The sequence below is a fragment of the Silene latifolia genome, chromosome 2 (assembly GCF_048544455.1).
Source record: "Silene latifolia isolate original U9 population chromosome 2, ASM4854445v1, whole genome shotgun sequence".
Classification (NCBI taxonomy): domain Eukaryota; kingdom Viridiplantae; phylum Streptophyta; class Magnoliopsida; order Caryophyllales; family Caryophyllaceae; genus Silene; species Silene latifolia.
This window is the reverse complement of record NC_133527.1, coordinates 134,470,277-134,494,413: the sequence shown is the minus strand read 5'-3', so window position 1 is coordinate 134,494,413 and position 24,137 is coordinate 134,470,277. Positions and strand designations below refer to the sequence as shown.

Below are 24,137 nucleotides of genomic sequence, written 5' to 3'. Positions count from 1 at the left end.
TGCTCATTTCTCCTGAAGGTGAGCATACACCGATTGCTGTCAAACTCGACTTCGAGGTGACAAACAACGCCGCAGAGTATGAGGCTTGTCTGATTGGACTACAAGCGGCAGTAAGCTTAGGCATCAAAAACATCCGAGTGCATGGAGATTCGTCACTAATCATCAACCAAGTTACGGGATCCTGGAAACTCCGAAGTGAAAGCCTAGCACCCTATCAGGCTAGGATTGACCAAGTCGCTCAATTTTTTGATCACGTAACCTACTTACACCTACCTCGAGAAGAAAATCAATTTGCAGACGCTCTTGCGAAACTTGCATCTTTGATAAACATGCCAGATTACATGATGGAAATGCCTTTGTGTATCGAACGACGGTCGGAGCCGGCTTATGTCCATCAAATTACCGATGAAGAAGAAATCGCACAGGAACCCTGGTTCCAAGCAATCCTGAACTTCAAGCTTAATGGTACCTACCCACCAGATATGGACAAGCGGGGACAACGAGCTATACGCCTATTAGCTTCACAATACGTCCTCATGCAAGGAGAATTATACAAAAGAACACCTCTTGGTGTAGTCCTACGTTGCCTTGATCATTTACAGGCACGAAAGGTGATGGAAGAAGTCCACGACGGAGAATGCGGTCCTCATATGAGTGGACCTATGATGGCAAAGAAAATCACACGTCTAGGGTACTATTGGACCACAATGGAATCCGATTGCATCAAATATGTGAGACATTGCCACAATTGCCAAATCTTCGGGAATGTACAACATGTCCCTCCTTCGTTGCTCTATACGATGACATCTCCTTGGCCATTCTCCGCATGGGGAATTGACATAATTGGGAAAATAACCCCAGCCGGAACAGGAGGTCACTGTTTCATCCTAGTAGCAATTGACTACTTCACCAAATGGGTAGAAGCGGCTTCCTACACCGCTCTTACGGCCAAAAATGTAGCCAAATTCATACAAAATAACATCATCTGCCGATATGGTTGCCCACATGAGATCATTAGCGATAATGGATCCCACTTCCAAGCCGAAACCGAACAATTGCTAGCCAAGTACAAGATCAAGCATCATCACTCATCGCCCTATAGACCACAGACTAACGGCGCGGTAGAAGCGGCTAACAAGAATGTCGTCACAATCCTCAAGAAAATGACTGACAATTATAGAGATTGGCCAAGCAAAATACCCTTCGCTTTGTGGGGGTATCGAACATCCGTCAGGACGCCCACTGGGGCTACTCCTTTCTATTTGACTTACGGCATGGAAGCCGTACAACCAATCGAGCTAGAAATACCATCCTTGCGCATCCTACTAGAGAGTCGATCCGGAGGCCGATTGGAAGAAAGATAGATACGAAGAACTCATCCTCCTGGATGAACGTAGGCTTCGTGCCTTACATAATGTCCAAACATATCAAGCACGTATCAAACGAGCTTTCAACAAAAGGGTTAGGCCAAGAAACATCAAAGAAGGAGATTTAGTTCTCAAATCGGTCAGAGCTCTTTTACCTGTCGACCCAAGGGGAAAATTCAAACCTAACTGGGACGGACCATATCTAGTCAAATCAATACTCCCAGGGGGTGCGGTTAGAATCACAGACCTAGACGGGAATGAGTTCTCAAACCCCACAAATCTCGACCAACTGAAACGATACTATGCCTAGAACAGGAACAAAAACGCGCCTCGCGTAAACCTACGTGTCGCTCTTGTGGCACTAAATAAACGGCCCCTGGCCCATCTGAATGTCACTATGCTCTTGCATCTTGGCAAACTTGTCATCCTCATATCATCAAACAAACTAAATTCGCACCTCCAGAGTAAGCAAAAGCTCATGCTTATTTTCTATGTTCATTACAAGCTCTTGCTTCGAACAATTATTCTTTTACATTTACTCGAACTACGCGCAAGGGTTTGATTTCGCTTTTTTAAGTGAATACGTAGGCAATCCTTCACGGGATTCAACCCACCACCATTATATTTAAAATGTAAATAGAAGGACATTTGCATTGCATTTGAAATTCGACAAGAATAATTAAACAAAATCACAACGGTTTCATAACCACTTAACCTTTTATTTCATTCAATTTCTAATAATAATAATACGGCAAATAATAAAAATAGACTAGGCTAGAATTCTAAAAATCCCTCCTTTCTTATTACAACAATAATAATAATAATCAAATAATAAATAAGACTTGGGCTATTCCTCCATCTTTCCCTTGCCCTTGTCGTTCTGGTCATATTTCTTGTCACGACCTCGAGCCGGGCGCTCTTGCACCACTTCAGACCTAATCACCAACGGTCTTTCTCGAGGCCTGACTCTTCCATTCTTGCCAACCACCATCTTTGCGACAGGAGTAGTCTTCGATTTCTTCGAAGGATGAATGACTTGGAATCCGGCTTCTTCTTCTCCTTCAGTCAAATGCTTCTCTTTCTCTTTCTCTCCCTCGCGCACCTTGTAGTCAACGGGCTCGCGCTTCCTCAGTCTTTCGCGCTCTTCCGAAGTTGCGGCCTTCCTCCACCTCAGATAAGAATCCGACACCCACAAGGCATTGGAGGAGAAGTTCAAGAACCACATGTTTCTTTGGGCCCACTTCATAGCCCACTCTATTCGGCTCTCTGTAGTAAGCGCCATAGCAGTCTGCGGAACGGTGTCAAGCCTAGGGATCATCTGCTTCAACCCGACTTGCCTCATCAATCTCTCAGGAAAGATGCATACCATAAACTCCAATCCAGGAATGCGCACGGACCTAGTAGGATCCAAAGAAGACACTCCAGTGACAGACTTGAGGTGCCACCACGGAACGACCCACCCGATCGGCGGGCCATCATCATTCTTCACTTGTTCTTCCAATAATCGCAGACCCGGGTGAAGTCCACCATGTACAGCCGTGTCCTCATCGAAATCATACGGGCATGATAGGAAAGTGCATGAACTGGGGGCTCGAGCAATCGGAGCCGTTCCATAAGCCAAACCTACCAAAAACAGGTATTAGACACCCAACAAAAAAAAACGAAAAGAAAAAAAAAGAAAAAAGAAAACAAAAAAAAAACGAAAAGAAAAAAAAGAAAAAAAGAAAACAAAAAAAAAACGAAAAGAAAAAAAAAACGAAACAAAAAAAAACGAAAAAAAAAAAGGGAAAAAAAGAAGGGTGTCTTTTACCTGTAGGATAACGGGACTCCCCAAAAATGGAAGATCGCGGTTGGATTTCCTATTGTCCAAACCCAAGATAATCTCCCCTAAGCATAGACAAGCTGGGCTCCTGCGCAGCTCCATTTGCTCAATAAGACCCAATAGACGGGGATCACCTCTCAACTCTTCATCAACATGTCCCTGAAAGACATAAACATGAAGCAAACAAAAGCCAAATGCTCTCCTCCTAGCAACATAAGAGACAGTAGGGTCGGCCCTGTTGATGAATCGGTCTATAAAATCTAGCATCCTCACGCCCTTCGGAGTAACGAGACGATCTACCTCAAGTCTAGTAAGTCCAAGCAAATCTCTAAACTTGCTCTTATATCCTTGAGCAGTAGAAGGGATGGCAGGTAAATGTTCGGGGTCCCACCCGCCAATAGCAGCAATTTCCTCCGGAAAAGGACAAATATCGCCTCCTGGAAACGCAAAAACGTGATAATTTGGGTCCCAATAATCAAGGCAAGCATCCAAGAACGGTTTTACAACCTTAATGAGTTTCAAACTCAACAAAGACCCAAGGTTATAAGCACCCATGTCATGTTTCTCAATGTTCGAAAACTCGTTAGTCCATTCCTTCAAGCGAATCTCTAAGGTATTCATGATGATAATTTTCTCTTGAAAATTTATTGGGAGTTTTTATGTGTGAATCGACGAAGAAGAGACGGAAGAATTATATGATTTAAAGCTTCGTCGACGCTTCTATTTATACTAATTGATGTTTCCAAAAATCCGTCAGAACCGACCTGCTTGGGAACAGGCGCACTGCTGCGCCTCTTCAAAGGGACGCACTCATGCCGCGCTCTTCCCCAAAGATCACTTCTGTGATTTCCGCGTTTGGATCTTTTCTAATTCTATAAAACGAATAATTTCCTATTCCTACGGGATTTTATTTTGGTAAATCCGAGAAATTTACCATGCTTCAGGTTTCCTTAATCCGCAAGCACGCATTTCGAGGCGACATCGACATTTTCCGCCATTTTTCTCACACTTTTATATTTAGTTTTCATTTTAATTCCTTTTTATTTCAAAATTTACTTAGTCATTTCATTTTCTTAATTTCTATTTTTTTTCCATTTTCTAACTTATAGATTTCTCTTTTTCTTTTTTTTCGGGGGTAACCCTCCCTACCGTCCGGTCATTTCCGACAAAATTTTTGCATTTTCACGTCCTTTCGAGTCTCATTTTGCACTAATTAAAGGCCTTATGTGTATATAAAAATGTATGTGTTATGTGACTTTCTATGTAAATTTCGGCAGCATGACGGTGTAAACCGTTGTCTACCAAACCTGTTCAAAAGCTAACCTGCAGGTACAAACAACACAACCCAGCAGCAAGAGGCACTCAGGCCGTCGTATATACAACACAAAAAGCAAATGTACAAGCAAACTGGGGGCTTCGCCCCAAACAAGTCCAAATGTGCAACTGGGGGCTTCGCCCCAAACAAATCCAAATCCAAGTAAACTGGGGGCTTGCGCCCCAAACAAATCCAAAAATGTTCAAAATCAAGTCTACGAAACCACGCAGACTACTGCTGGGCACCCTCCAGCTCGGCAACCCTCGCCGTAAGAGCGGCAATCTCGGCATCCCGAAACTCGAGCTCCCTCGACAAACGAGCCGTCTCCTCCCGAGACTGGGTCAACTCTCGCTCCAGCTCACGATCGGCCTGTGGACAACAAGAAATTGGCTCATGTCAATCAATTCAAACAAAACTGAAAAACCAAAGATCAAGGAAAAACAAATGAGGTTCATACCTGACGACCTCGACCGCCGACGAGTGCCTCGATGGCCGTAGCTCGTAGCCGGTTGGCTACCCTCCATAGTGCCATAAACCGAGATGGCGCGACCTGCGTTTCAAAAGAATTCTCAGTAAACTGAACAAGTTCAATCAAATGTGTTCTTACACGAAAACTATGCAAAGTAAGAACTCACCCTCCGAATCAGATCCGGCCAGTCATCTAGGCCAGCATCCGTCACAGCCACGTCAAAGTCACGCAGCTCGGAGATCGTCGTCCTCCCAATAGCGTCAGTGTACTCGAGGGTCTCGGGGTACTCTGGGGGCTCGATGCCCGCCGCCTCAACCTCCTGCAAAGATAAATGGCTCTCATTAATCGATGATCTTTCGTCGCGATTCTCGAAAATCAAAATCCAACAAAGAAACAAAAGATACTCACCACTACCGGCCAATACGCCAACCTCCCGTAAAGGAACGCCGAGTAATCCTCGTCAGGGAGAAGAAGGTCGTCGCCATCGGCACCGGCCGAGTCCGCCTCCCTCTCGGCCTCGAAGGCTCCTAAACATCGTCCTAGGAGGATCGATGGGAACCGTCAACGCGCCCGAAAGCACCGACGAGCTAACCGCTCGCCCGGATACCACCACGGGACCCATCGACGTCCACAACAGCAGCCGACTCGAGCTCCTAGGTCGAAGGACCTCAGCGACAAAAGGAGGCGCTCCAGCGTACTCCGCCCAAGGTCTGGGCACCCACTGCGACAATATAAAGGCGAAGGTCATTCCTATGATCAATTTAAAACAAAGTATGAGAAGAATAAGTGCATACAAATAGGATACTCACGCTGCTCAGCTGAAGAGCGTTCACATCCCGCCGGTAGACATTGTGAGAAGAGCGCTTGCTCTTCGTCCGGCACATCACCCAATCCCTCACCACGGGGTAGGCCCTCTCCAGCGGCTCCGTCCTCTTGGGCGCGAGGCCCGGAAAGTAGGAGTACACCCACGCCTGTAAGACAGAATGATCAATAACGGTCCTCCGTAATTCGATTAAAGAATTTGCCATTAAAAGGAAGGTTCATACCTCCAACAGTAGCCCAGGTCCGACGGCACCAGGAGAAGTCCCCTTCTCCATCAACTCCGGACGAACCATGGCCCTCATAAAGCGGATGAGGACCGCAAAACCAGCGATGACACGGCCCCAACGCCCTAGGGAGCTCGGAGTCGAAAGAAAGGGAAGAAGCTTCGTCGACAGCCTCTCACCCTTGTCTCCGAGGTAAATCGAAGACAAGAACCACCAAAGCCACAGACGAGCCCTCTGCTCAGCTGTACAAGGAGGGGGAGCCGTCTCCCTCCCATCGATCACCACCGATGCCGGGGTCTTCCCCGCAAAGTAATCTCGGACATAGGTACTGGGTACCAAACCCGGCACCGCAACAGCCTTCGGCGATAGGTTTCAGCCGATCAACCTCCTCGCCTCGGCCGAATCCGCCCTCATGCCAGTCTCCGGCCACACCATCTCCTCAGACCCACACGGCAGACCAGAAATCATCCCGTAGTCCTCCAAGGTGACTCCCACCTCACCAAAAGGCAGGTGAACCGTGGAAGTCGTATCCCAAAATCGATCCAAGAAAGCGCGGACCAGGCTAAGGTTGGCCCGCAACTTCCTCTTCACGATATCCCTCCAGACCTGAACCAGAGGACCGAACGCTCCACGCTCGATCATGGCCCTCTCCTCCTCCGACAGCCGCTCGTAGTGCTCCATCGCCGTCGTGTACCCCGAGAACGACCGGATGTTCCCAGCCTCCTATTATGATTCGAAATAAAGCTATCTTTAGTTTTGAAGTAAATTTGAAAGGAAATTTGAACAAAAAGCAGAAAGGGATAGGTAATGAGTTAGGGAATTCCTATTTACCAAGCTCTTCACCGTCCTGTAGGACAAGTGACCCTCTGCAGCCCACACAAGGTGCCTACTCTCCCTGTGTCTCGGCCACGCGGAGCTCCTCTCGGTGACGACCCCCTCGTCCGAGGTGGGCCCGTCTCGGAATCTCCTCCTCATCGCTGACCTCCTCCTCGGGAACCTCGTCGCAGCAGCCCATCACCGCGTCGGTGAAAGCCTGCTCCAAAGCCTCCTCAACCGCACTGGCGTCTACATCCATGGGAGTCCTCCCAGAAGTAGAAGCATCATCACCTGCAATATTAAAGCAAATCCAGGCCGCATCATATGACGACAAGCCTTTGTTAAGAAATTTTCGAGCCCTCAAGGCCCGGGAATTCCCCACTTCTGGCCATCCTTGGCCATATTCCCACCAATTCAATCACTCATGTGATGAATTGGGTCAAGTCAAGTCAAAGTCAAAGCCTAGTTCCGGGTTCAAGTCGAAAATTCGGCAGCATTTCGCTATAGTGGCGGTTATGCCCTAGAAGAGTGTCCTGAAAAGGTTGTCACCAACCAAAATTTCGAAATGACAGGAAGATTACCCATCATCCAAGGGTCCCAAATATCAAATTTCATCGCAAATGGGCAATCCTAAGGCCATTTTCGAAGCAATTTTTGATCTAGCTGTGAAACCGTCTCAAAATTCGCTCAAGGGCTCAAAACTCGACGAAAATTCAAAGCAAATACATGGTTATGTTCCTAACATTGCCTACTATCCATTTCTAGCATCAATTTGGCAAGACAAATCCATTTGGGGGAAAAGCCCCAAATTTTCGATCAAAAGGGTCAAAAACCCTAGTTCTCGCGGCTTAAAATTCGACAAATATGGAAGATTAACGCAAGATTAAAGCACATACCTCGATTAGTCATATTTTAAGCAAGCTTTTGAATCCAACCTTGACGGAAATGGTGAAGATTTGAGAGAGAAATTGAAGGATTTGAGTTTCGAAATAATGAAATGAATCCCTTCTGATTTCGCGTTTTTACGCGAGATTGCCAAATGGGGAAAAGACGCGCGGCGGAGTCTTTGCGCCTCTTCCAAGAGACGCAGCTCTTGCTGCGCCTCTTCCCTTGTTTCCCTCCTTGCGGATTTTCAAAAACCCGTTGTGAGTTCGTTATTTGTGGGCCCATCTTTGGTGCGCCTCTTCCTCGATGACATTTTATCATTTTGGTCCGTTTCGACGATTTTCCTTCGTTCCGGCCCGCATTTTATCCAGCGCGACAGTATTTTGCAGTGTTGTCCAAGTTCATTTTATCCCTCGCAGCAGTATTTTGCAGTATTGCTCAGTTTGTTTCGCCCAGCGCAGTAGTATTTTGCAGTACTGCTCACTCAAGAGATTTCCCCTACGACGATCAAGATGTTCCTAGTCGTCGGTATGTTCCCCAACAAGAGTTCGCTTGAGACCAACGCAAGCAAATTCAACCTCAACCTCAAGTTTTCTTGCCTGAATTCGTTTGAGACCGACGCAAGCGGATTCCCCCCAGCAGTGTCTACCGACGTCCTGCTGCTTTCAATGTTTCTTGTTTCCCCGCGGAGTTCGACAGGGTGTCATTCTCCAGAAGTTCCTATACCCAAAACTTAGTTACCCTTAGGTCGAAACTCATATTTGGCCTCCTTCCCGTCAATGCTTTCCTTTAGGGTCCCACGCCCTAGCACAAATCCTTATATAACTTTTAGGTCTTACCCTTAGCTCCCAAGCTCGAACCTTAGCTCCTACGCAACCTCCGAAAGCATCCCGAGAAGAAGTCTCAGGTATGGTCTCTTCTTATGGCTGGCGAGCCTCCTTACGTAGTCTAATGGACTTTAAACGACCCTCCCCGATAGTCGGCAGACTCTAAAATGTTCCCGACGATAGGTCCTTGGCTCAGACCCCTTGAGCCGCCTCGCGTCGCCATAGTCGTCAGGTTGTAATCTTCGATTGACCTGATGGCTATACTTTGACTTTCGCCTTGTCCAAGCCTCAGTCAAAGTGGGGGCTCTGTAGACACCTCGTTTCTGCACCTCCCGCAAACCACCCGGTGATGATTGGGCCGCATGTTTGATTCGCGGAACGATTTGTGACAGTTCGTAAGATTATCGTCAAGTGATTGCTCAAATATTAATGTCAACCTCTTAGTTGTCATCTACGTGCCGATACGGTCGTTTTGGCAGTAATTAGAGTACATTCGGAGTCCGGGTCAAAAACCGTCTCCATTTTTCGATAATTAAATCCCGAGTCGAATGTTTGGAATGTTAGGATATTTCTATTCCATATTTCTCAAATTTTATCTTTTGGCAAATAATATCCCGTAATATTTACATAAGATATTAAAGATAATCGAATTAATTCCGTCCTACCATAACTTAAACACGGAAATCTTTCTTAGCGGGAGGAAACCTCCGGGAATAGACGCAACAGTCTTGCGCCTCTTCCAAGAGACGCATGGCTGCTGCGCCTCTTCCCAGGCCCTTCTTTGCATGATTTACGTATCTTTTTTATATCTTTCCGAGATTCACTTCCAAAGAGTCTCCGAAACCCTATTCCTTCACGTGATTAGTATAAATAGGAGCTTTCGTTCCTCATATTTCTCACGCGAGTGTCCGCCCTTATCTTCTCCCTTTGCATTCTAGACTTCGTTCTTACTAATTGGCGCCTACGTGCTTGAACATTCGACCACGTAAGCTCGGATCCTTCCGGTACCACCTCTCCGTTGCATGACCGGCCAATTTGACCACTACACTCAATCAATCTAATTAATCAACTTGTTAAATCGTTTTCCTCTTACGAGGGCACTCTTTTCTTGCATTCGCGTCGAGCATCACTAATCGATCTTCTTAGTTCTTCTCGTTCCGTCAACATGAAAGTCTGAGGGTGTATTAATCTCTCTTTTATTTATTGTTTTTTTAATTATTGTATAACAATTGTAAGGTTTATGTCGAATACACCGTTAAAACCGATTTCTAAAACCGTCTTTAAAACCTTTTTTGCGGATTTCCAGTAGACAGACGTCGAGAAAAGACGCAGCAACCGCTGCGCCTCTTCGAAGGAGCGCAGCACTGCGCGCCTCTTCGTGAGGCTGCCGCAGTTCCCGCTTCTTTTCTTCTTCCTCCGTCCTCTGTAATTCGTATCAAATTTATTTCTTTTGTTTTGTTTTCTGTTAATTCTTCATCATCATAGCATATTAATTTCACATGTATATTAATCATCATCATGTTCATGTTTAATTTGTCATAAATCCGACTTAAATCCCTAATAATCAATATTTGCGGGTTTTTCGTCATTAAATTCAATTCGAGTTTTAGAGATTCAATTCGTTCATGTTGAGTTTCTGGGATTCATTGTTGATATATTTTCACCTGTTTAGTCATTAATCCGTCGTCATTCATCATGTTTAGTTAATAATTCGTTTAGTTAGTTTAATTAATCATTCATTAACATCGACCCTTCACATAATTAATCCGTCTATTTCCGCCTCATCCATGTTTTACTGTTTTATGACCTTAATCATATGTAAATAATTCATTAAATCACTTTCATCCGAGTCTAATATCGTAATCAATCCATTAATTTACCAATTAGCATTAACGGTTTTGCGATTTCGGCTTCCTACGACCCAGAACTCACCTTGGAAGCACGCAAAGAATCTGTTGCGCCTCTTCCAAAGGGCGCGATTACGCTACTGCTCTGTTCAGAATGAGTTCTGTCTCTAAACTCCTTTTCTGCCTTGACATAGTTTAATTAGCTACGTATTAATCTACTAATATTCGTATTATCACCTTCTGGTCTGTCGTGTTTTATTCTTTTATTCTTTTCTCAAATTATCCGTTTTAAAGGTATTTTCGACATAAATCGCCTATTCCGATGTAATTATTGTAATTTTCATTATTGCAATTCATAGTTATTGTATTTCTCTTATTTGTATGTTTTCACATGTAATCAAATATTAAATCCAACTTCGACCCAATTGTGTGCTAATTACGTGTCAACCGACTTAGTCTAATTCTCACATGTTAGGATTAAAACTTGGATGTTGCATTGCATGCATATAGCCGACGATATATCAAGTACGAATAAACTCCCTAATCATTAGTAGAGGCCGCTATCGAGGCGGGCGGGATTAGGTGTTCGATCAAAAGAGCTTCCTAATACGTACCCTCACCCCTTACTCCAGATCTCCGTGAGCACCCGTGTTCATTGGCATCCACGAGAGTCATTCTAGACATAGAATGCTAAGGGTAACGATTGCTTAGTGTTCATGTCACTACTTTGTGTCTTGACATGACACGAGGTATTCGAACGGTTCCAATTTCCCATAAAAATTGGTGGCGACTCCTTACAAAATGCAAACGCTTGTTTTCGAGCCCCTTCACCAAGCGCCCCCGTGGGCGGCCCGCTGTCCACAGTACCACATATAATCTGGAAAAAATAGGGGTACACGATAGAAAATTAAAAAGTTTGAGGGTACACGGTAGAAAAACCCATAGGTTTTTTAATCCGCTCCTTAATACCGTGCAAAAACCAAACTTGGAGTTGAATGGAGGGACTAGGGAGTACTCCGTAGGTAAGAAGATTGGCATTTTTCATTTAGGCTTACAAAATCACTTGCAGTAGGGCAGAGTACGGATCGGGTATCCGATCCAAAGTGCTAGTTCGGATCGGATATCCATATTAGAAATCCTGAAGTTAGATATCCAATATCCAAACCAAATATTTCGGATATCCAATGTTCGGGTATCCAAAGTAATCGGATCTTGCTTTAAAATTAAGTTTGAAACACGATTATATTCATAGTCTTACATGATGATTTTCTTTAGTATTCTTACTCCAATGTTTTCGACATAAAATTGAAGTACCACTTACATATTTCTCTAATATTTTAAACTTTAATTAAGCTATTGTATTAAATAAAATTTTATTTTCTCGAAATTATACTAGAAAACTATATTTTCGGATCGGATATCCAAATGTTTTAATTCTAATATCCATATCCAAACCAAAACTAAAAATTTCGGATCATATATCCAAACCAAACTTTACTTTCAGATCGAATATCCAAAAATTCGGATCAGATACGGATCGGATATCGGATCGATTTGGATAATTGAATTTTTTGCTCAGCCATAACTTGCATAACCCCCGACATTTCAAGACTTTATCCGTGAGACCGTGACTCAGTGAGACATATATCCCTACTCTTTAAAAAGAGGGAAGTTCCGGTACTGTAGCTATAAATAGTAAATGAGCAATGTGCACCGTTGATCTCCCACCCTCAATCTCATCCTTCCATTCTAAGTTAACCTATCCTTTATCACACTCACACTCTTTTCATCCTTCTTCGACACTCATTTGCTTCTGTCATGGCTGCCAAAAAAAAAAAAAAAAAATTGCTTCTCTCATACAGTAAAATACTACTCTCTTAATCCTTCCTAAATTCACTTCTCTTTTAATAAACCTTCACAAATCTCACATAAATTGCTTCAAATAATCGGATCCCATCTCAAATTCATCACTTGAATCAACCTAATTTCTCAGATCACTTAAATATCACGAATTAGGGTTATGGACTATGGTTCACAATTAAATTGGGGATTTCGATTGTTTTGGATTGCTACTCAGATTATAAGGTTTTGTTACGGATCAATCGGAGCTGCTGGCTGGCGTCTGTCTTATGGCGAAACTCAAAGGTGTTTACTATTTCGTATGTTTGGCTCTTCTTCACTATTCTGTTTTGTTGGTTGCGTATATGTTATCTTGAGTTAGCTCAATGCATTTTATTGAGGTTTCAGTATCCTTAATGCTATTAAGTTTTGACACCTGATAACGCTGACATTTGTCTCAAAGAGTGAAGTTGCATAAACAGACAAATAGATTAAATAATTTACATCCATGATACGATCACAGTTTCAAGTTTCAACCACATCTATCAAACATTTGTTTTGGGTCTTGCGCCTGAAATCCTAATTTTATCTGATGGATCTTTATGAGACTGTTTTTTTAGTTGATCGACATCATTGTCTTGAGTAAATAAGATTTCCTCTGAGTGTTTCAATAGGGTTTAGAAATTAATGTCTTAGTCTATGTGACTGGCATGTCGATATTTATGCATTGTATAACATAGCATTTGGCGTGTTGTAGTGTACGTAATTGATTTTGGCCTTGCAAAAAAATTCAGGGATCTTCAGACATAAACATATGCCGTATAGGTATGTCACTATAGCTTATTGTGGCCTTATAGTTCTCGGAATGTGATTGCTAAATTTTTTAGGGCTAGGTTGTCTATTTCATCTCGATTTTTTTTTTTTTTTTTTTTTGCAGGGAGAAAAAAATCTCACTGGAACTGGCCGGTATGCCAGTGCCAACACTCACCTTGGCATAGGTAGTGAAACACTTCTTATATCTTCTCCCCTGTTATTTTTCTTCAGAAAGTCTTAATGATTGATGCAATTTTGCTGGCTGATTTATTCACAGAACAAAGTTGAAGAGGTGATCTGGAGTCTATTGGTTACATGCTCATGTATTTTCTGAGAGGAAGGTTATAATCAACTTCAAACTTGTGCTTTCTTTTCCAGTTACTTTTGAGACGTTATATGTGCTTGTAAGAATGTACTGACTTCTGGATGCATTTTGTTTTGTTCTATTGGTTCAGTCTTCCATGGCAAGGATTGAAGGTGGCGACTAAGAAACAAAAGTACGATAAGATAAGTGAGAAGAAGATACTGACTCCTATTGAGGTCTTATTCTTTGTACCATTGTGCAAACTGTTATATGCACCTATTTCATTGCATTTACCTAACAGTTTCACAAATCTTGCTTTTATCTATTTTTCCTGTTTTTCGTTGTACTGCCTGTTATTTTGAACTTAATTTCAGTTTAGTCAGGTCGATTTAGTTCAGTTTAGATTAATTCAGTTTAGTTCAGTTTTTATTGCTTAAGTCTCTTCTTCAGTTGCGTTGTGTCGAGTAGGATATTGCATTTTATTACACATTAGTTCTAGCTTCTCTTATGCCTTCTTAATTTCCGTGGATCTGTTGCTTTGCATTTTTGATAGATCCTATGGTATTCGTGTTCTTATTTATGTGGTGCTTTGCGAAATTGTAGGGGGTTTATTGTGAAATTTGTGTTACTTCTCTTTCCCTGGCAGTACCCTATGTATAAGCGGTCACGGGGCGCGTGGTGTCGTTGTTGAAAGCCCTCTGGGCGAGAATTTTACGGTGCATTCTCACACATTCTGCCTATTCAGTCCTAACTTCGTAATTTCTATACATCATTCTCCCTTCTCCCTCTCCTTTCTTCAGTTTTTGTTTATTTTCTCTATTAATTATTTCTTCAGCTTTAATCTCTCAATTATGCTGCCGAATTTCATTCAAATTAGCCGCTTCGATCGATTTTGGATTTCTGAGGTATGATCAACCTGGTTTTGTTAAATTTAAAGTGGTTCTATTCATTTTTAGGGTTTTTATTTGAGTGTTACTTGTTCATTGGTTTAATTACTACTGATTAATTTGGAGGGTTTTGTTTGGGTTTGTTATTTCCATTGACGTCTTTCTTCTTTTCCTGGTTTATTATTTTCATCGTTGTTTTCCGTTCTCTCTTGATTGGTATTTTAATTTTTGCATTCTCAGTTTTTACTCATATATCTTCATTATCGTTGTCAATCATGTTGGAGATCTTATTCGTTTCATTATTTTCAATTTATGTGCAACTACACCATTTAGACATTCAAATTCCCCTCAGTTTGCTTAGTTGTGTTCATGCCATTAGTTTTATTATTTGACCGGCTCATGTTTTTTTGTTCGTTGTTGCTGGCGGTGCGACATGTTACTGAGGCCTGGCGGCTTCTCGGATGTGCCATATGATAATGGTGTAGTCCTAGAGTTTTTAAAACTTCTTCTTTGAGGCTATTCTGAATAACTTACGGTTTATTTATGTCTTGTTCTTCTGGTGAATTTGGATCTTCAAATATGCTAAAAAATGATTTATTTATCGTTGTCCTTTGATTTTTAAATATGTCTTATCCTTCTTGTAGATTTGGATCTTTATATACGTTTTCTGTTAACTGTTATCTGAGTATTTACCTTTACAAGTTTGCGGAGTGCTGGCGATTTAATGAGTATTTCGCGCAATTACCCAGCTGATCTGATTATAACTCCTTTGCTTGCATGTCAGCTCTACGTGGGAACTATCACTCACTCATCATCCAGGTGTGGCGCTTACTTCTCTTATGTGTGGAGTGTTTTTTCAGTGATGCCCACATTTTTCACTGGAGTTGCTTTTATTGTTTATGGGGATTCTGTGAATTAGGATTTAGGACCCTGGTTTAAAATACTAACTAAATAGAGCTAACGAGCTCAAAAATTTGCACACACAATTTAACCTGAATTTGTAAATTTTTCAATTCGTGTTATGTTTAGGCTACCTACATTGATGTTTGGTGATCTTGTGGGTCTGAATGGTTGTATGGTGTGGGTTCTTTTGGATGTAGTGATTGTTATCGTGTACACATGCTTTATTTTTTTCTCTGTCCGATGAATTGAATTACTGACTCAGGTTATTCTACTGGTGTACCAAGATGAGATGCATATTGTGTGTTCCTCTAGATATGTGCCCTCTATAATCGTAAGTTATTATCCTTTGCTGGTATGTTTTAATGCTTAATGTATTTTTAATCCCCTGTTCAGATGCTTTTGGATGTGGTATAGTTTAGTTTTGTCATCTTGGACATAATCTAAGGCTATCTAACTAGGCTAGGTTTCGTGGTGTCATTTTCATAGCCATTATGTGGTGATTAGCTACGTTATTTAAGATTGGTCATGTAATCGTATCATGGTATTTGAAACTGATATTGCACTTAATCTAGAGTTTACTGTGCCAAGATTTTATTTGGTGCTTTGATTGTATTTAAAAGCAGGAGATTTGGAACTGGTCTTGCACGCACTTAAGAATTTACCGTGTCACTATTTAATTTAGTGATTTAATTGTTGTTGAAAAGCATGGGATATTCTCTATTGCCGGGCTCTTACTTACATTGTCCCTTTTCTACACATCTCGTTCAATATTGTTGTCAGATGGAAGCAGTATTACCTTTGTGTTAGCGACAAAGAAGCCTGTTTCTGATAGTTAAATAGACTAACATATAAAATAATCGAAATTTTTTGGGTGCTGGCAGCCCCAGCTGTGCATCATCTGAAACTTGCATTTGCAAGGGATACATGGACTGTGGTGTATGCTTCTGCTAATCCTTTCAATCTTGAAACCTTGGTGCAGTTATACCATGGTTTGAAGTGGTGCGCGATTAATTGATTAGTTTGGTGTAATTAGTTAGTGTAGTTCTATCAGTTGGTTATATGAGTCATTGATTTTTTTTAGTGCAGTTCTATCAACTTGGTTTGAATTTTGTTAGAACTTGAGTCATTTGATTTTTTAGTCACATAAACTGATGTCGTGCATCTATTAGGGTGTTGATTTGGACACGTGCATTTAGGGTTACCGCAGCTGAGGAGGTATGGGATGCAGGAGATAAGTGCACGACTGATTGTTTTCGGGCCGAATCATGGTGGTAGGAGGTGTTGAGGGTGGTTCAACGGTAAGTCATTAGCTTCTATGTTTAACGATAAGTCATTATCTTCTATGTTTGGGAAAAGGAAATGGATGGCAAAGATTGGCAACGAATGACAACATCATCGCACTTCACCCCAAGTTTTAAACTTGTCTCCTTTAAAATCGTACCCTTAATTTAGAAATTATTATAGTGATGTTGATTGAACTGGTTTTAGGTTTTGATTGAAGTGAGTCTTTGTTTATTTTTCGTGGGTTGCTGTTGTTTTTCAGTTGACTGGGTCATTAGTGTTTGTTTGAGAATTGAGATATTTCCAAATAAGGTTGAATTGGGTTTAGTGGAATTTTGTGTTTAATTGACGTTTCTTTAAGCTTATATTTGGTCGTCGCTTTAGATGGTGACATGGGAAATGCTAATTTAACCCACATTTTCTATGGAATATTAACCTGATATAATTGTTCAAATTGGTTTAGATTAAATGGTTTGATCGCCGCATTAGAGTCAAATTTATTAATACTCGCGATGGATTTCGTGGGTCCATATAAACCGGTATAAATTGTTCATTTCAATTTTCTTACCTTGATTCTTGCCATACCATTGTTCCAGGCTAACCTCCTGGAGTGTTGTCCAGGATGAATCACATTTTTTTTGCTACTATGGTTCTGCTAAAATCATAAATCGCGGTTTTTTTAACTATGGTCCTGCAATCTATGTTTACCTTCACATTCCAGATTTATGTCTTCATCGTTCTTTATTTTTCACATCATCAAAATATTTGGAGGTTGAGGTGTGTTTATTTTAAGGATTTAATCCATTTTTTTTATTTAACTTTTAATATCAATTGTATTTGTAGGCTTCATTTTGGAAGGAAGTTACTAATGCGACGCTCTCATATTTTTTTGCTTCGTCTGCTGCCGATAACCTTCCTCTCTCTTTTGATTAACATTCTGAATTGCCTGGTTTTTTATATTGCTTTCAGGTTTTCCTATGCAAACCATTTTGCCTATGCAATCATTGAATATATGTCATGTTTCGAAGGGTTTATTCCTTTTTCCCATGAAGTCGCTTTGTTATTGTTCCACAACCTTTAGGCCTACTATATCGACCTACAATACAAAATGTAAATCATAGTATTCTTAATGCTTTTTCAACTTCGAGTTTGGCGACATGGCGTTCAAGATCTTAGTCTATTTGTTGACATTTGTGGTGAACCTATTACTTAATATTTGTGTCGCAGTTTTTTAAATTTCCCGATATGTTCTTTTAGCGTACTTGGAGTGATCATTGGGCCAGCACTTGAAATTTTACTTGCTCAGATGAGCTTCCTTGGCCCAGTTTCGCGATTTTATGGATCTAATTAAATCCAATATCATGCTTCTTGTAGGTGTTTTTTTAGACTTCTTGTTGTCTTGTCAGATTCTCCGTTTTTCTGTAGAACAGACTCTTGTTTACATAGTAGTGTTGGATGATATACTTCAGATGATTAGTTGATTACTTTTGGGGTTTAAGTGTTTTTGCTTACATTTTAGTTTTGGAGGCTCGAGACTTGGGGAACAAAAAAGGTTGCTTAGGGATAGAGGGAGACGAAACAGACTTGGTTGAGAGTGATAGAACATGATATGAGATTTCATAGGCTTGAAGAGGGTATGGTGACGGAAAGGGCACATTGGAGGCAAATGATATGTGTAAACCTTTAGTATATGCTCTTATTTGAAATATTTAGTGTTTTGATTTTAATTTTTTTTTAAATCATTTCTACTTTTCGGATTTATTACCCGTTTTACAAAAAACGGTCTTGTACAATAATACTTGGTATACTTTGAACTTTGAAGGTATTTTGTAACATTGATTTTTATTTCGATTTTCCAGAACATCTTTTTAATTTTCCATCGTAGTTTTCAATTCCAGCTTTTATAATAATAAAAAAAAAACTAACTGAGCTTTGATTTTCAACCAATAAGTTTAACTTGACTTTTTTAGATTTTCACTCTTCTCTTTCTATATCCTAGCATTTTGATTCTCTTAGTTATAACAAGGCTCAGAAAGTACATAGGCCAAACTCTATATCCTTATTTTAAAAATGTTATTCTTACTAAAACTTATCATTTGGAGTTTGGACGATGAGGATGAACCTATTCTAGAAAAAGGCAGTAGGATACACTGATTATTTCTTTCATTTATAGCTCCCAGTACCCATGTCCCACGTGCCACGTCTTGTTGGGCACCTCTGTTTTTGATGGGATTGTTAATGTAAGTATTAGTGTTTTAACGTGGATATACTCCACCCATTTTGACATAACTGGATTGGGCTCTTACCTAGATCATATTATTAACGTAATTAGCATCTTAGTGGCTCATACGAAACGGGGGGAGACGGAGTGAGAAATGGGAGAGGGATGAAAGGAAGGTGAGTTTGTGCTTGTTTTTCTTATAGTGAGAGGTGGAGGGAGGTTGATACACTCTGTTTGTTTTTGTACAAATGGAGGCGGAGGGAGGTAGAGAGGGAGGGAAATGATGATCAGAGCATGGTAGTGAAGGTTGTAGGGAGGCAGAGATTTTGGTTTTGGTTTTGGTTTTGGTTTTGGTTTTGGTTTTGTTCACATTACCTTTCCATGTATGGCGTAATAATGATTCTTGGTTATAGAGTACTAGACGCATACTTATCATATCATTAAACAATCACAAGGGAGGGGGAAAGGCAGGTAGGGAGGGAGGAGGTTGTTCTTGGTTTTGAGAAGAGATGTAGAGGGAGAAGTGGATAGGAGGGGAATGAGACTGTTTGGTTCTGTTTGAATCTCTCAGTTGACATTCTGTTGTGAATTTAGTGTAATTGCAGTTAGAGAGTAACTATGGTTTGTTAGTTTGTCCATAATGGATAATTCGTCCTTATAAAAGGTTTGGCTTTGTCATTTAGGGGGTGTTTGGTTCACCCAATATAGGTATGAGGTATGGGTTTGGACATGTGTTTGGTTGACAAAATTGAAGGTTTGATACCCATACCTCAAACCCATGAGGTATGGGTTTCTCATACCCAGGGAGGGGGTGGGTATGAGATTGATACCCATGGTATCAAATTACAAATATTAAAAAGTGATAAAAACAATTGTAAAAAAATCATTTTATATATTTATTTGATTAAATTTTCTCTACATGATTTAATAGTATAAAAATTATTATTAAAATATTGTATTTTGAAGAGTTTTTAGCTTTGATTAGTTTCTAACCCCATACCCCCAAAATTGAACCAAACACAAGGTATGAGGTATCAAGTTCCAACCCGATACCACCCAGGTATGATTCCCGATTCCAAACCCATACCCACGCATGAACCAAACACCCCCTTAATGATTTTGCTCAGGAAGGTGAGAAGGTAAGAACTGTGCCAAAATGGGTTGCATTTACCGGTAACATGTACCGAGTCTCCACATAATTTCAATATGCTCTTTAACAAAATTAGTTTGTTGCTGAACCTGAACGTCCAATTCTTAGCTTAGTTAGGGCCTAATTCAATGTTGATTTTGCAGCAAAATGCCAAAAAAGGTAACCATGACATGACACTCTCATCCCACTCGAAGAGAGTACGACCAAAGATGGTTTTGATGCTCCGGCTAATATCTCCTTACTTATTTCGTCATTTGTCTGTTGTTGGCTTGTTGGGCAAAATGCTCAATTGAGATGTACACATTTTTTTCCCAATAGAAATAGATAATGATACATAGCGAGTGTAATTAGTGCCATGTATTGGTGTAGATCTGTTGTTAAAAATTTAATAGCAACAGTTGTTGCCTCATTTCCTCGCTTTTTTGTACAATATTTTATGCTCCACTCCGGAAATCCAAGTTATTCTCGCTTTTATTTGATTTGCATAATTATCAGATGTATGCAGGGTTTCGTTATTTACTAGCCTAAACAATGCTCTACCTATTTCACAAAGAAGTGTGTTCGGTCTCTTTTTTAGCCACTTTTAATTCTCAACCTAGGTTTCTGTTTTATACTTTGTGATCTTTATTCAATTAAACACCAATACGTGTTGTTCCAAATTGTGAGTGTCTTTCTTTTACGTGCTTGTCTTACATATATACTAACTACTGTGTTCTACAATTGTTAATACCAACGTCAACGACAATTCTCGTTTCTATTTCGATGCCTTTTACAGAAGTTTTCTAGATGATTAACCAAATTGGGGTTCCGCGCCCGATCCCGGGCGCGGAGCAACAACTAGTATATATAAAAGCAAGAATATGGATGAAATGCGATTTCTCGTTACTACTGCCTCTCATACTCATAGTCGTCCTCAATTAATCCCCTCTTGGCTCTTTACCATGTATTACCTTTCTGTATTTTGCTATGATTTTCTTTTGTTTCGATTAGTTTCCGTTCTGTTTTCTTAGATTATTAATACTAATTAAATTAAATTAGGAATTGAATGTTCACCAAGTTAATTTATTATTCTGCTTATCAATTATTTTTGTTTTCAGAGTAAGGATGGGAGTTCAAGTTCCTGGCTCCACCACCGGTTCAGTTCACCAACATGTCGGGCTCGCAAACAAACTATTCCTTGGTAATTTTTAAATTTTACATTCAACTTTGACCCTTTTTTTGTTGTTGTAATTTATGGTCAATGTAGTGTATCTTTGAACGGGACCTTGAGAATTTTAGATGTCGCATAAAACATTTCTACTCATTCTTGCCACACAATGCGGTAGTTGTCGGGTTTCAATCAGACGATTATTTTGAGCGAGGCACCAAAGTAATAGACACAAAACGGAGGAGTGTTTGTGTAAAACCGTCTTATAAAAGACTAATTGCAATGTAGATATAAGAAAGATGGGATCTTGGATAAATTGTTGTGACTAGTTTGAATTTCTGTCAGGGTCTCATATGAATAGTGGTCTAGAAGATGAATGATAAAATGATGATTATGTATGTAAATGATTTATCAAGCTTAGATACATGAACCAACACGCGAGTCGCATGGATAACTGTATTCACCAATGCTTATGTGAGGCAGTTATTGTGGGCAAAGAGCACTACATTTTGCTCCCCACCAATACGAACCACCTTAGAGAGCTCTTAAAGACCACTGCCAAGTACCAGGCTCAACCATTGGATGGTATATTCTTAGTAACTACCATAATTTATGGCACGATTCGTATCAGTATATGTGTCGCTGGATGGTTTTACAATATATTTGTGTAGAACCATTTTACTGAACTTTATGTAATGATTTATAGAGCAATGAGGAATTTATAATTATATAAGAGAAACAATGTCTCATCATTTTTTCACAACGTTCGTTTTCATTACATTTAGGTATACAAAAGAGAGAGAGTGATTTGGTTAGACTCCCGATTAAACGAAGAAGTTTAAGTGTGTGGGCGTCATCTGAGTCAATTGAATCATGCAAAGCGGCTACCAATTACAAGAAAAACAGACCTTTGGTGAAGATGTGTGGAATTACATCAGCTAGAGATGCCGCCATGGCCGCTGAAGCGGGAGCTGATTTTATTGGGATGATTTTATGGCCTAAATCAAAGCGTTCAGTTTCTCTTTCGACTGCAAAGGAGATTTCTAAGGTTGCTAGGGATTATGGGGCTGAGCCGGTTGGGGTGTTTGTAGATGATGATGCCGACACAATTCTAAGAGCTGCTGATGCATCAGATATTGAGTATGTTCAGGTATATCCAATCATAAAAGTTATCGAAAAAAAGAAAATAAAAATAACTTAAATCTTCGTTGTTCAGACTTATGACTTATCTAACTGTTTGCAACCTGAAAGGTATGCAGCTCCATGGCCATGGCTCGCGTAGTGTTTTCCCGTTGTTGGTGAAGGATAACCGGGTTATTTATGTACTCCACTCCGACAAAGAAGGGGTGCTTCTGAATCATATTTCCGAAGAAGAATGTTGTTTAGCAGATTGGATTTTAGTAGATAGTGCTACTGGTGGCAGGTGTGTGTTCTTGAACTATGCATTTTTCAGTTCTAGAATAAACTACTGAAACTGTGAGGACCAACTCTTTTGTCCTGACACCAATAAATGAAACCTTAGATCTATTTAACTCTGACTTGGCTGCCCGTGGCGGTGTGCCGGTGTCCACAGTGTTGGAGTGGCATACATTTATTTTTGTGAACGATGTCTCGTTTTTTTTTTCCTTCAAATGAAGTGTAGAAGTGTTCTTGGAATATTGTGGTGTTGGATATGCGACTGACGACTCACAACCAAAGTGAATTGTCGAAGTAACATAGCCTTAAAAGTACATGTCGGTATAATTGTCTCAGAATGCTAGATACTTGGGCTGTTCGAGTCTACAGTCTACACACGAATTATCTCGAGTTACTGGAAACTCAGTTAATCGTTTAATCACGTAATATCGACCCTTCTCCTCTGCTCTAATCTTGTGTGCGCCTTGTCTATGACTGAAAAATACATCATTTCGTCGACTCAGTGGCTCACTATCTCAATTTTACATTTCAAATCGAGTTTTTTTTTATTAATACAACTGGTGAACCATATATGAAAACATTGATTTGTATGGATTATCCAATGGCCGATGGTTTGGAATGTGGTTGCTGATTATGTCACTTCCTTCATTCTCAGTTAACAGTTTGTCTCCATATGCCCAGCTTTTAATGAAGCCTTTACTCATCCTTTAGAATCGATTAACCATAAAAGCGTTTGGAAAATGCACAACTGGATGCTCATTTCTTGGTAGACAATGACACTTGGTGTGATTGTATAATCTTTACCAAGAACTCGGGGAGTTTTGATCTGACGTCTTTATTTCTCACTGTAATACTGCAGTGGAGAAGGATTCAACTGGTTGGAATTCAAACTACCAACAATAAGCAGCAAGCACGGTTGGCTATTAGCTGGGGGAATCAACCCGGACAATGTTCAAGAAGCGGCTCTTACACTTTGCCCTACCGGAGTTGATGTTAGTAGCGGGATTTGTGCTTTGGATGGTCTTTCAAAGGATCAATCACGTATATCTGGCTTTATGCATGCAGTCAAGTCTGTGAGGTACCAGCAGTTTCACTAATCAAAAGGATTTGAGACGCTCTTTCGTCAACAATCTCTTTCCCTTTTGGTATTTGAGGGAGTAAGGTCTAAAATAAATAATACTGAGTATCATCTTTGTTCTTGAGCCCATTGTATAATAGCCTCACTCACACACACACACACACACACACACACACACACACACACACACATCGTATAAATATAACTGGATCAATCACAGTTTTTGATTATAACTTGATTTATCACAAGTTAGAAACTATTTTAACTGGCTCATGATATCATGATAGATCTGATCAAAGAAGTTTGTGTCCCATCTTTTGTTCTTCTCTATTCGTTTATATGTCACAGCATTAGGCTAATAATCAATATCAGAGTGTGTGTGGTGGGAGTTGGAGGAAAGTGAGTGAAGTTTTTATGATGAGGTGTTGGGGGTGATACCGCGGGACAGGGAGTTGCTGTGTTAGATGAGGGAGGCAGAGGGATTGGAGGGTAGTCAATTGGAGGACTGTTGTACGGGGGCAGGGTGCCATATGGATGGAGGAAGTTGGGCGGTGGAGCCGTGAAGATCAATGTCAATGCAGGAGAGACTGGGACTGGGGCTGGGAATGGGTGGGGGTAGTGTGTCGTGATGGGGAAGGGGTGGTTTGATGAGGACTGGAGATGGAACCAAGGATGGCGGAAGTAGAAGCGGAACTATGGGACTT

General features: G+C 40.7%; 1 protein-coding gene across 1 annotated transcript; it reads left to right on the top strand.

Moving 5' to 3' along the window:
* The first annotated feature begins 20,619 nt into the window (after positions 1–20,619).
* On the top strand, positions 20,620–23,705 carry LOC141643016 (N-(5'-phosphoribosyl)anthranilate isomerase 1, chloroplastic-like). Its single transcript, XM_074452038.1, has 5 exons — positions 20,620–20,735; positions 20,890–20,972; positions 21,725–22,089; positions 22,199–22,362; positions 23,215–23,705. Exons 1-5 carry the CDS (start codon positions 20,653–20,655, stop codon positions 23,450–23,452), a joined length of 933 nt encoding a protein of 310 aa, XP_074308139.1. The 5' UTR covers positions 20,620–20,652; the 3' UTR covers positions 23,453–23,705.
* Positions 23,706–24,137: the final 432 nt, after the last annotated feature.